The 14,462-nt window shown below is 36.4% G+C and overlaps 1 protein-coding gene across 1 annotated transcript; it reads left to right on the forward strand.

The window, feature by feature from the left end:
• Positions 1 to 17: 17 nt before the first annotated feature.
• LOC135471795 (dihydrolipoyl dehydrogenase, mitochondrial-like) lies at positions 18 to 13,448 on the forward strand. Its single transcript, XM_064751140.1, has 14 exons — positions 18 to 112; positions 1,821 to 1,899; positions 2,438 to 2,517; positions 2,805 to 2,943; positions 3,967 to 4,067; positions 5,143 to 5,286; positions 6,922 to 7,023; positions 7,885 to 8,109; positions 8,294 to 8,430; positions 10,167 to 10,228; positions 10,689 to 10,816; positions 11,353 to 11,490; positions 11,909 to 11,998; positions 12,350 to 13,448. The coding sequence occupies exons 1-14, from the start codon at positions 71 to 73 to the stop codon at positions 12,413 to 12,415; spliced, it is 1,533 nt and encodes a 510-aa protein (XP_064607210.1). The 5' UTR covers positions 18 to 70; the 3' UTR covers positions 12,416 to 13,448.
• The last annotated feature ends 1,014 nt before the right edge of the window (positions 13,449 to 14,462 follow it).

Genomic DNA, 14,462 nt, shown 5'->3' on the forward strand with positions numbered 1-14,462 from the left:
GCGCCATCTACCGGTAGTCCTTCACTGCAGTTTACGATCCGGCAGGAGTGTGGTTTGTGTGAAAGAAATAATGTTTTCGTCAACAGCCAACAAACTGACGCCTCTTGTGAGGGTAAGTTTTTGAAACATTTCTTCTTTCATGAATGCATGGGTAAACGATACATTTGCGAAGCATTTCACTGCGAATTGCAAAGTGTTTGTACTTGCGGTTGCGGTGAATGACGTTGTTGTTGTTGTGTATGATACACGATGATGAACTTGATGTGGCGTTCGTGCTACATTAGGCATGGGTGCCAATACATAGCCATTTACACATGAATAGGGAAGCAGACATGGTTTATTTTGAAGAAACTATTCTCTGTGATAACCGGTTCCTTGACAGTTTTCATTGTGGGGTTCTATCTTTAGTTTGTTACATGTCATTGTGCCTTTTGACCTTGTCATTTGTCGCCTGAATGCTGTGATAAATTAACTGCATAAATGGGTAATTTAAATACAAAAAAAAAAAAAAAATTAGGAAAAAGAAAACATTGTTAACAAGACAAGTTCCTACTGTTAAGTTACCTGTAGTATGTTTTCTATGAAAGGCTTAATATCATCCAGGCTCTACCTGGGGTAAATATTCCTTACTGTCAATCCGACACATTTGGGGCCTTTTTTCTCTCCATAACTCTTGCAACTGTGTTGCTCGATAAATGTTACCCTACTCCACAACTAGTTACATTACAGACATGTTATCCAGAGAGTAATATTTTACACTGTAAAATAGCACAATTCTAGTGCTAGATTTTACAGACTAGCCCTTACACCTCACTATGCTTTAACCAGGCAGAAGGTGAGATCGCACTGAAACACATTTAGCATTATGCTCCGAGTGTTCCTACCCGTGTTCTTAGTAAAACTAACTTATTGTTTGGTTGTTGGCTTACCTTGATAGAAAGAAACCTGAAGATAAATATCAAAACTTCCTTCCATGTTTGACCTCATTTTTGACATTAATACATCTAGAGTAGGAAAATGTCATAAATAGAGGACTTGAGCTATTGGACCAGTTGACTGTGAACAATTGTACCAGGTCCAGTTGTCTTAGGTCAGTTGACTGGATACCACTACAGCATCTTGAAGCATTTTAGTCAGAGCTCACCCCGTTTAAAAACCAGATGCAGTTGTCATGGCATTTGAGACAAAAATTACCCATCAAATATGTCTCAAGTTTCCATTTATTTATTGAATACACGTAAACTAAGGATATTCTACAGGCTTTCACCATATCATTAGATGACAGCAATTTTATTTTGCATTGTATGGCCAGCTGACCATAGAAAAGCAAAAATGGAACATACAACTGTATAAATAAAACTGAAAATCCCTTTTTTTTTTTGTTTAATTTTTCTAATCAAGTAAATATATCACCAAGACAAAAAGTTGCTTGGGCAGTCCACATTTACCATAAATTAAATCATTTGCCAGTTTTTGGTTTATACCCTCCTGCGATGGTGGAAAAGAAATTTAATCTACTCGTAGAATAAAAATGTAAGCTGGTGTGGCCTTAACATGATACCTATAATCATTATGGTATGTGATAATCATCTGTATCACAATACGGTTAATCTGTAAACTGGCACACCTGAGCATAAATATTTCCACAGGAGTAAATATGATGTCAGTTTCTCTTCCTCACCTTGAAATGACTATTGTCCATGACCTTTTAGCTGAACCATTCAAGTTTGTAATTGCCCATGAAAGTGAAGGTGTAGATGGATATTACCAACCTTATAATTATATTTATACATTTTTAAATGCGTGTTTGGTTTAATTAGGTTGGCAGTATACCACAGCTTAGCAGATGCCTTGCAGCTTTAAATATGGCAAACCACAGGGCATACTCAAATGGAGCTGGTAAGGGCTGTTTAACTTCTTTATGGCATAGTTGGTAATTGTTTGTTACTGTAGATAGACCAACCAGACTACATGGGTAAAGTGGCGCTTTGACATATGTCCATTTTCTGTATGATAGAAATTCTTCCTTCTCTAAGAAATGAAACTTGAGGATGAGGATGTCCTTATTTAATCTAGATGTTAATGATCAGGATAATGACATAAGCATGTATCTGGGGCCTCTGTGGCAGAGGTGGCTAGCATACCAGCGTGGTGCATTGACCCAGGAGCTTTTCACCAATGCAGTTGCTGTGAGTTCGTCCAGGTCATGTTGGTTTCCTTTATGACTTTACAATGAAACATATGCCAGCCCCTCTCACAATAATGCTTGCCACTGGCAGATATGTGAAACATTCTTGAGTATGGCTTAAAACACCAATGAAATAAATAAATAAAAGTGTATCTATGTGTTCAATGTGTCTTCAATGACACATCTTCAATTGAGAGTGTATTTCCTTTGATAATTTTCTGACATTTGATATCATTGTCTTTTATACAGGTGAGAATGATCTGGTTGTTATTGGATCTGGGCCAGGTGGATATGTGGCAGCCATAAAGGCAGCTCAGCTTGGATTAAAGGTAAGCCTCTGCCATTCAGCAGGGAAAACAGCATTAAGCTTTATCCATCTTATAGGGCTACTTAATTTTTTGGTGAATTTTGATTAATATCTGATAAGACAGTTAAAGGGTTCGCATCGAAATAGCATTTTAAGGCTTTTATGTGCTTCTGAAAATGCATTTTTAGAACACAAACTATAAGTGAAATGAAGTATTTTTTGTGTAAAATATCTTAACTCTTTGCTTTATAGTATCTTTTCATTATTATAATGAATTACTGGTCATACTGTAATTTTGCTTCATTTCAGACAGTATGTGTGGAAAAGAATGATACCCTGGGAGGGACATGCCTCAATGTGGGCTGTATACCCTCCAAAGCACTCCTTAACAATTCACATTTTTACCACATGGCTCATTCGGAGGACCTGTCCAAAAGAGGGATTGAGAGTAAGCATGGATTGTAAAAATATACTATCAGTATTAGATCTGTTTCCTTCTTCTCAGCTTAGCTTTCAGAAATAAAGATCTGTACTCTTCCAACCACTAAGCTGAACTCGGTGTTTTCGAGTATGCTTTCCTCAACATGTCAATGCTGTACGCTACAAAAACATGTTTCCTGCAATCCTTCAGTGATTCTTCCTTTATATCACCTAGTTATTCGTGAATAATAAAGACCATAGCATCTCAGTTTACACAAATGTATCCGATACATCGGGAGCAAGCCAACCGTCGCTAACCGCCACTTCCAATTAGACGGCCGCACTTGGCATCGTGCGGAGAAAGACAAAGTGGTGGAATGATTTGATTGAAACCATTGAGATGTACACCATATAAAGCGTGATTGACAAATTGATTGATAGTCTTAGCTTTATTATTTGTGTCATTAATGAACAGAAATGAACTGTAATCAATTATATTATGAATAAAGATGACCTTAATTTTGGGAAGAGGAGCCAAGTCCACCCTAGCAAACGAGTCATATGATTTGAAAATCACAGCTTGCGAAGTTCTGATGCTGTTCAGGTGGGTGCATCTGTTACATTTGTGTTATTTGCAATGTTATTATTTTTATTTTATTGTTTTTATTATGTCCATTTAATGAGGTGATATTAATTCAGAAATACTTTAAGATCTCAGGACAACTCTTCTTGTGGTGTACAGCATTGGCACTTTGGAGACAGCACAGCTGACCGAGTTCCGAGTTAGTGAATGCAACCGTTCAGAGCGCATAATGTGGAAGCTAAGCTGGTAACATGGTCAACCGATCTCAGAGCTATGTCGATATATACGGGTTCCCCATTGAAATATACACGTTTTTTTATGACCTGGGATGATTTCTGTAGTAAACTTTAATGATTCTTAGTTTCGTGCTACTACCTCAATCAGATGTGTAACATTGTAGTGATGTTACAGAGTCTAATATACCAGACAACCTATTTAATTGAATACACTTCCCTCTTTTTATTCCAGTCAGTGGTTTGAAGTTAAATCTTGACAAAATGATGGAGCAGAAGCGAACTGCTGTAAAAGGACTCACAGGAGGGATAGCGCACTTGTTCAAACAAAACAAGGTATTAAGCATATTTCATTAAAGGGAAAGACAGTACCTAACTTATGTTAATATCCACTGAAAGATTACCATTCAAAGTATCTTAAACAGGCATTAAATATTTTTTTAGGTTTTTTTCAACCCAGGTAAAGTTTAGTGAAACTTAGTCTTAGCCTCTGGAGGTGTTGTGCTGGTGATATTGACCTCGATTAAATGTTTACAAAATTAGAATAGCATTGTTGTACAACTAGATTCATTCTTAATTCTGAAACAAATGGAAATAAATCTAAGCACCACTGAGGCTGATCTCGGTATTTGACTGTTGCTGAATTTTATACTTCAATTTTGTAGTTGTGCCTTCTAAGATGAAAACAGTGCTGACCTAGTTATCGTGGACGTCAGAGAAAGCACCTCGGCATAACGGCGTTACAATAATTTTACTTTATTTTATAAAAGAAAACCGAAAAAAACATCCCTTGTATGCGAGAAAGGCGAAGGAGCAAAATTTTAATTCTCCAGTTGTAATAAATTCAAAGAAAAAAAAATTGTATCACAAGTTTTTATTAATTTTAAATGTTGTGGGTTGAGATGCCGTCTTTTCATTCCCATAAACCTTCATTGTCCCTAATGAATTTTGCACTGACTGATATTTGTTATTTAGAAACTGCTGAATAAACGTTGAATTGAACGAAAAAAAAAAAAAAATTAGGGAACATGAATGCGTGTTGGGCCAAGACGGCATGCTACTGTCTGACATGATTTGTGATACCATTATTGAATATTACACGGCTTGTAAATCAACTGATTTTACGTCTGTGGTGGTCCGTAAATGATACAGACCTCTCTCACAGCACTGTGTGAAGTGGTCCTTCATGTCACTAAATCATTATAAACAATTTCAAATGATGTCTTATGCAGTAGTTCTTTTTTTTACAATATTTTGCAAACATCCCATGTGTATATCTGTTATGCCAGTTGTATAAACAAAATGATTCTTTGAAACAGTTGTTTCTATAACAAAGCAGAAAACAAAACAGATTTTTTGACTCCTATGGAAAAAGAGTTGTTTTTGCAGCTGTTTTCTGTTATCTTTGCAGGTTACCCATGTACAGGGTTTTGGCACAATCACTGGTCCAAATGAAGTGACAGTAAAGAAAAATGATGGGAGCCAGGAGAAAATTAGCACCAAAAATATCTTAATAGCTACAGGGTCAGAGGTCACACCTTTCCCAGGATTAGAGGTGAGGAATCTGTTTCGTTGGGTTTATGTAGGATATCTTTAGTTAAAGACCTAAAGTTTCACTCTGGGATACACTTTCTGAGTCACTCAGAAAGTGTATCCCAGGATTCATTGCAGTTGTTACTAACTGGGTGCATCAGGGGTGGTCAGGGGATTAACTGGACTATTTAAGAATGTAATAGACAAGCTCACGCTTCACTGAGCAGTTAGTCTATGCTCTATTCATCAACAGTTCATGTTTTCCTCAGTTTTGATCGTTATGAGAGGGCCTCCGTGGCTCATTTGGAACCCAGAAGCTCTGCCCGGTTTCCTCCCACCATAATGCTGGCCGCCGTCGTATAAGTGAAATATTCTCGAGTATGGCATGAAACACCAATCAAATAAATAAATAAATAATCATTATGATTTTAGTACATGCACTTCTCAACAGGTTGATTGTTTTATTATCGTTAATTTGTTATAAATGGGAATTTGAGAGAAAACTCTGGAGATTAAGCGTGACTACCCAGTACACATGTGGAGTGTTATGTCAAATATCCATTTCTAAACTACAGGGTTCTCCGTATATAAAGCTGTAGCAGAGTTTGGCATGCTGCGAATCAGTACTTGAAAATTAGGCTTACCAGCAGACAAGATGAAGATGTCAAATTGCGATCATAGCTACACTTACACACGTGTGTTTGCACTGCTGCAGCTAAACATTTCTTGTTCATTCTGGCACAATTTGAAAGACTGTCAACTTCCACATATGAATATTTTGTAAACATGAATACTTAATTTACTCAATACTGAATTGAGTCACCTCAGATTAAATTGTAGTCACATAGATTGGTTTTATATATACATGTAGATACAAACCACTTACAATCACAGGACTCAAAATTTCTATGTGTTTACCTATTGATCACTTGTTTTTTCTGGCAAAAGACAAAACAATAATCTTACCTGTCGCTGGCAACATGTATATCACCTCTGAGCAAAACTGTATACGGGAAATTATAAAACATTTTGTCTATAAAGCCAGTGATGGTGTTGTGCGAACTCTTAATGTGATAACAACTCAAACAAATCTGTGCTACCGAATAGGGGTAAAATTAAATCGTGGGAGTTAATCGGAAACCTGGCATGCATTATGTTTTCTGTGTTTAATGGAAGGTTCCCGATATTAAAACATAGAAAAAAGAACACTTCTGCAACAGGAGGACAGTTCAGACTGCAAGGAAACAAAATATGCATGTAGACTAACATACTAAGGAATTACATTGACATGGGAAGCCGATGACAGATATTTCTCAGTGAAATTTGTTTTTAGCTGAAATACATTTGTACACATATTCATTGCATAATGAGGCCTCTCAGCAGTCAACCGTTCACCAGATAACAGTCGGAGGTGACTTCCACATAGGCCTAACCTTAATAATCGGTTTGTCTACAGTGTACATTCCTTGTTTGGTGTGGTCATCCTTTCAGACAGTGTTTGGAATTTAAAGTTTTGTAATAGACATGGCCTTTCTTCTTTCTTCGATTTCATCCATGGGTATATTTAGAGATGTGCATGTAGGCCTTCTAGTCAGGAGACCTGCACTCCTTCATACAAGGAAAGAGACCAGTAATGAAATTATTATTTTTATTCCAGTTTGATGAGAAGACAATAATTTCATCCACGGGTGCCCTTTCCCTAGAGAAAGTACCAGAAAAAATGGTGTTAATAGGTGCTGGAGTAATTGGAGTAGAATTAGTAAGTTACAATCTTGATATCTTTAAGTTGTATTTAAATAGTAATTAAGTTCTTGGGAGTGGCTAGAACCCATAGCTCTTACGCTGTTAGCGACCATTTTGAATTTTATTGATTAGCTAAAAAAATCTTCGTCTCCAAAGTGTCTAAACCTGTTGAGATAAACTTTTCGTTCACAGTTTTTAGTTGGAGCGCCCTACCCATATTGTAAAAAAGCTTTTAGTTTGGTATGCAAATAATACCAAAACTGACCAATGAACTTGGCTGAAAAGTAGGTCAATTTTTTAAAACTGCTGAAAATTATTAAACAAAGACACTTTCTGGTGCCCATTGACATCACGATTACAATTCTGCAAGAATTATTTTTGTACTTTGTGTTGTTTTCATGAAAAAAAACAACAAAATTTGACAAAGCCATCCCATGTAAATAACACAGAAGGTTCGTGCTAGACAGCATGAAACCATTGACTGCAGTTTACTGTGGAAACGGTCATCAGCTCTGTGACTGTATTCTTTCTGTCTTCTGCTCTCTTGCACCAACTTCACGACAATGTATTCTTTCTGTCTTTTGTCGTCAATATCAGCAGAAGATTAGAGCCGCCTAATCTCTATTCTAGTCTACAATACTTGGCGAATTATAAATGATGCTTGGCAGTGTAGAGTTCAAATTAATACATTAATACATTTTTTTTTTTTTTTTTTTAACCATTATCACGAAGAGAAAAGGCTACCAGAACTGATAAAAATCTAGTCATGTGGACCCTGGCAATACTGTTATTACGTTAATATTACATTTCTTCTCACCCTTTCACTGTCTTCTTTGAAGGTTATACTAACTGCATGAGAATATTTTCTTGTTATTAGGGTTCTGTGTGGCAGCGTCTTGGTGCTCAGGTGACCTGTGTAGAGTTCCTTGGTCATGCTGGTGGACTGGGTATCGATATGGAGATTGCCAAGAATTTCCAGCGTATCCTTGCAAAACAAGGCTTGAAATTTAAGATGAATACTAAGGTTACTGGAGCCCAAAAGGTTGGGGACAACCTCATAAAAGTTGATATTGAAGGAGTCAAAGACAGCAAGAAAGAAGAGGTAATTTGGTGTGCTCAGTAATGCTTGAGTCTTGAGGTTTCTTTCCCGTGAAAGGAAGACTTGAAGATATAAAAACTTTACAGTTAGATTTCTTGAGTTCATTCATCATTAACGCTTTGCAGAAAAGTTTGTAATAATTCTGAGCAGATGCAGAGTAAGTTTTTCACTTCTTATGTTTTGGCAGCTTGACTGTGATGTGTTACTGGTATGTATTGGACGCCGCCCTTACACCTCAAATCTGGGGCTTGACAATTTGGGAATCTCAACTGATAACAAAGGCAGGATACCAGTGAACTCTAGATTCCAAACTTCAGTGCCCAGGTAATATACTGTTATGAAAGATGCTGTCGCACCTACCCTGGTGATTATTACTGGGGAGTCCACAACCAGCAATTCATGGTTATAACAGACATTAGAGTTTGGTGCTTAATTAAGACAGTAACTAAGGAATCAACACACTCATAAACAACGGAGAGAAGGAAGTTAACTGAAGAGTTTTCAGTTTTATCACATCAAAATACAATAAACTGAAACGATTAAAATTTTACAAATTTAGTCCCAAGGATTCGAATACCAATATAGGTTTAAATACGAAAAAGCCTGTAACGTTTGTTTGATTCAAGAATTATTCCAGCGACTGGATGCACTCAGGACTGTAGGGTGGTGATTACTTTAAAACGTCCTTTCCCGGTGTTAAAACAGGATTCAGACCTAGAAACCCTCGTAATCACAGCTACGTTAGCCGTGAAATGTACTAGGAGGAATCACTGGATTTGGTGGTGATGTAATGGGAGTGCCATTTCTGCATACAAAATTAGCCATGTGCATGGCATATGTCTGTGTATTGATACGTGACATAGATAATTTTGTTATGTTCCGAGAGCGAATTTTGAACAACCGACATTTTTTTTTGTTTTTTTTATTTGTCATGACCTGACAATAACCCCTTCATATCATATCAATCAGAAGTAGATATAGAAGGAACAGTGAGCCACGAAGGTGAAGTAAAGTCAGACTCTTCACCCTCCGTGTTAGAATAACAACTAGTAGTTAAATAAGAAAGTTCCAGTCCAAGTATTTCAGCTAATAGAAATATATTCCAAGAGCTATTAAAAGAAAACATGTAACCATGCCATATCATTACAATACATATTTCCTTTTTTCATGAAAATTTAATATCTTGTAAACTGATACAACTACATTTATGTGGAATGTTAGAGGGCATGAATGTTTAATGAGTTGTTACATTTGCTTTCTTTTGTATAGAGCGGGTGAATCCCATCATGTCACTGAAATTTGTTTCGTAATATGGGACCATGAGTGAAATGATTTGTAAATAGCCCCGGCTAACAAAGTGAATTTAAGTGTTTCATTTAAATACCACTAGTCACCGAAGCTGTGAGTTTAAACCGTTTTCGTGCTTGTCTGACTGTAGCTTTTGATTTCAGTTTTAAACGTGTTTAATGAGCTCCTGTGTTTTTCTCCAGCTTCAAACCTGTCTATCATCACGTCCATCAGTACCCGTGATGACTAATTAAAAGGAGTGAAAGAGTAATACACTATAATTGAACACTTAGTTTCACCTAAGGTTTAGCATTTCTCAACTGACACATTATGTTTGATTATGATTGATTATAGTTCCACTCAGAGTTTTTTTTTTTTGAAGCTTGATTCATAATTTCTTAATTGAAAAATTTAAATGTTGATATCAATAATGCCATATTTCACAGGTTACCTGTGAGACCATTTGCCAGCTATGACACTGTCATCACTGTTCTATTTTTACTCTGTCTGCTGTACATCTGTAATTCTGTTGTAAGATCTGAAGGTGCAATTTTACACACCAAACTTCAGGTGAAATTCAGTACGAGTACTACGTCTTTCCAGCTATATTTTCCACTGTAACATGTACAGTGATAGGCATTAGTGGTACAGTTGTAGTATTCATTGAATCTGTTTGTCTGTCATTTAAAATATATAACCTGGCTTATTAGTTTACAAGAGTGTATGGTTTGTTGGACTTGTTTTTAATTTTTGTTGTTGTTCTTGTTTAACAGTGTTTATGCCATTGGTGATTGTATAGAGGGACCAATGCTTGCACACAAGGCAGAAGATGAAGGTATTAGAAAAGAACATCACTTAAACTGCAGTCTTATCACAGTTGTCATTTATACATATCAACATGTTGATTGTTAAGAATCTGAACTCTGCCGCGTACCTGTTCGAGATGAAATTTTCAAATTTCCTTAAATTACATTTGTCATGATTACAGTATCAAAAGACTGATGTATTTTGTTTTGTGAGAGTCCTAGCTGGCTCATTCGGCTAATTTGTCTTTCCTGTCACTGGCAAACTGCCCTTGAAAAACAAAGGCAGACACTGAAATTCAGTTCAAGGTGGCTCAGCTGAAGATTTAAAAAGAGATGGTCTTTTAGTCACCTGAGGTAAGGCACTGTTTTTGGGTGCCTGTGTCAGATTTCCTCTTCTTTAACTAACTGTCATCATAAGAGTGAAATACCTGTACAGTTATAAGCCTAATACCAGGGAATAAACACATTGTGTTTTGCGCATTTGGTCAGGTATAATCTGTGTGGAGGGTATATGTGGTGGGGCTGTCCATATAGACTACAATTGTGTACCATCTGTGATCTACACACATCCAGAGGTGGCTTGGGTTGGCAAGAATGAGGAGCAGCTGAAAGAAGAGGTTAGTTCTGTATTTGTCATTCTTCTGTTAACAGTAGACATGGCATACCTGTAATGTTCTCTAGTGTCAAGTGATTAGAAAGCTAAACTTGTTGGAACCTTATAAGAAAATAGGCAGAGAATTGAAAATGAATACTTGAATGTACAAGTGAAATTCTCATGGTGAGGTTAACTTCATTAATGGTCATGGTTAACTTCATTAATTCTACACTGTATCATTATTACGATAAAGGCTATCCAAGAGCACATTTTTTAATAATTTTTGAAAAAAGGAATGAAATGCCTGATGCCTGATTAAATTTATCTTAAATTTCAAATGCCTGTCTTCTTGCTGTTGATGTTTGTAAAAATGGGGCATGTTAATAGGTCATTGTTGTCTTTCCGTCTGCCAAATGTTATTGTCATTGCCTTCGAATTTTTTTCCTGACAAATTGTTTGGAAATTGTATTGTACGTACAGATGTTAACATAATGGTAGACATTGATCTTAATCCCACGTTGTAGTACATGTAAGCACAATTTTTTTCTCTCTTTCCAGGGTGTTCCATACAATATTGGCAAGTTCCCATTAGCAGCAAATAGCAGGGCAAAGACTAACAATGATACAGATGGTTTGGTGAAAGTCCTTAGTCACAAAGAAACAGACAGATTATTGGGAGCGCACATCATTGGCTCCGTAAGTTCCCTGATCATAAATAAATAGTGGCCTAAATTTTGGCATTAACTTGTTTACTTTGGCATCGTGTAGTTCTTGATGTTTGTGAAGTGAGAGGTTCAGTGGTCACTCACTATGTGAAACTGGAAACACAATTTTCAAGGTCTTGCTGGTTTCTTCTCTTCTTGTACATTGGAAGGTCTTCTAGAAACCTGTTGATGGATGTGAGTTTCCCAGGGTTTTGCCTGGTTTCCTGACACTATAATGCTGGCTTTCGTTTTGTAATTGAAGTATTCTTGAGTATGCCATATACCACCAATGAAATAAATAAATAAATGAACTTAATTCGTTTAAGTTGTTGTCCTGGAAGTTTCAAAGTTAGGTTGGTCTTGCACTAGTGTTAGATTGACTCTCAGAATGATGTTTTATGATGTTTTAGGTGGCAGGAGAGTTGATTAACGAAGCAGCATTAGCAATGGAGTATGGGGCCTCAGCTGAAGACATCGCCCGTGTGTGCCATGCACATCCAGTAAGTACCATTATCTTCACCAAAACACGACATTGTTGACATCTGCTTGTGAGGACTGTCCAGATGTGCAGGATTTATTTCACGTGGCGTCTATCCGCTTCTGCTGCTGCAATTCGTTCATGTGTAGACCATGGTTTTACACTGATATCTTACATCTCTAAAACCTTTATTGTTAATTAGTACCTAAAAATGTTCAGTGACTTGTCTCCAAAGGGAATGGCAAAGTGCAATGACTCTCTTGGAGGCAGCACATTAACACAGTGTCTGGCAAATTGTCTGACAATTTTTGCCCAAATGTCACAAAATGCATATTAAAAATGTGTACTTATTTCTTCTTGTTTTTTTTTTCAGACTGTTGCAGAAGCATTCAGGGAAGCCAACTTAGCTGCATATTCAGGAAAACCCATCAACTTTTAGACCATGTAAACAGTCAGATTTCTAGGGAACTATTTATTCGATTTCTGTACAGTGTACTCTATGGACAGTCTGTTGGAAAAGTATCCAACGGTTCCAAGATGTGTGGAATACGGGGGATCATGTCATTGGGACTCCTGTGGCAAACACAAAAGCATCAAGCAAGACAGCTTCAGGAGAGGGTATTGAGATGTTAATTGATGGACTAAGCTAAGCATCTCTTATGTAATGAAGAAAAAGGATATATCTCTTCAATTGACTTTCAGAGAGAGGCAGGAAATGATATGTATGTGGAAAATTGAGACTTATGAATTCTGTACAGCAGTGTTGAGTAGTCAAATCTGTTCATGAAATAGACTCTCCAGTTCAGTATTTTGTAAAACTTAATTCTTTGTCAGTGTCAATGGCATGTATGTGGCAAGTGACCTTAGAGTGGTAGTAAAGAACCAACTTCCATGGAATTTCATAAAGAAATTTACGCAAATGAAATCACCTCATATCTTTAATATTACATGGTATATGATCAGTTGCACACCACCTAAAATCTGCGTGTGAACATTTTATGGTCGAAAGTCATTTTTAATATGCAATTGTTATCAAGAACATGTAACATTTGCATACCATGAGAATTGCATTGTTTTTTTTTTTTAGAAAATTGCTGTGAATGTCAGGTTCACAGGACATTCTGTAGTTGCTTCATCAACAAAATGTTGTTGGTCCAAATTAATTCAGTTCACGATAAATTACATTTATGTGTATATAGGCTAACTGCATTAAAAACTTTTTTGACACCTCCTTTCTGGTGATCAAATCCAGGTGTTTTTAAAGGAGCTCTTTTATTTTATAATCATTGCCATACTGCTAAGCTGTGCCGTTGGAGATCCCTTTTTTTTCTTTTTTTTTTTTTCTACATTCGCTGAGTTGAAGCATGACTCGGTGGAAATACATGCACCTGTGTCAGAAACGGAATTCTTTGTACATATCATGCCGATAGATGTGTGCTGTTGAAAATTTTATGTAATAAACTTTCTTGCGACACGAGACTTGTTCCTTAATGTTACTGTTTGCTGTTTACTGTTTACATACATATATTTCAGATATTATGGTGAGTTGTCAAAATATGAAGGTTAGTTGTTGTAACCAGTTGCTGCCTTTCTTGTTGAGTGACGCTTGTAATAGAATTTATGCTGTTTTTCTACAGCTGCTCTGGCTGGTTTCCTAAACTGCTCCGGCTGGTTTCCTCAACCTGTAAACAGTTTTGTCTTTTTTTGTCATGATTTTTTGTGATTATTTAAGAATTGTGTCACTTAATGGATGTTGGCCAGTATATTATGAAACCCTTGGCTATTGCCAAATAACACACCAACCTGTGGCATGTTATAATAATGGCAAAACGTGTCCACATTTATCATATCGGTTGAAAGTACAGGTAACTGATCGCCAGCCGATTTCATGTAAGATTACACAAGTGCTGTCGAAAGCTTGTTGCCACAAACCGCCAAGATTTTTGAAAGTTAAATATTGTTTAAAGCCAAGTGTCATGTGAGTGCAACTGAAAGACGAGTAGAAAACAATATGGTACCTGCATATGCTGGTTGAAAAATTTGGTTATTTTTTTTTGGCGAGTTAAAATGATGAGGATGTAAATAATTAACGTTGGCAGAAAAATAAAAGAAACTCGATAAAAAGGCCTTTTGGGAGGGTCGTTACCCCAAATTTGTGCGCAAATTGATAATGAAATCCTAAATAAGGATGTCACTAAAATTTATTTGGACTTAGACTGGGACTTATGTCCTGACAAATTTAAGCCAGAATTTTGATAATATTTATATTTATAACATTCCTAAATATTATCATAATTCAGATTTAACATGTGTTGAGATATGAACAAAAAAAATTTACATGAAAAATTTACATCCAAAAAATTTATTAGACATGCAGCACATCATAATATGGAAAATTATTATGCAAAACCTTATATACCAAAAAGTGGTCCCAAATACCCACCATACAAAGATGATGTCAAAAAAAAAAAGAAATTAGCTTTTCA

Source organism: Liolophura sinensis, chromosome 7 (genome assembly GCF_032854445.1).
Source record: "Liolophura sinensis isolate JHLJ2023 chromosome 7, CUHK_Ljap_v2, whole genome shotgun sequence".
NCBI classification, from domain to species: domain Eukaryota; kingdom Metazoa; phylum Mollusca; class Polyplacophora; order Chitonida; family Chitonidae; genus Liolophura; species Liolophura sinensis.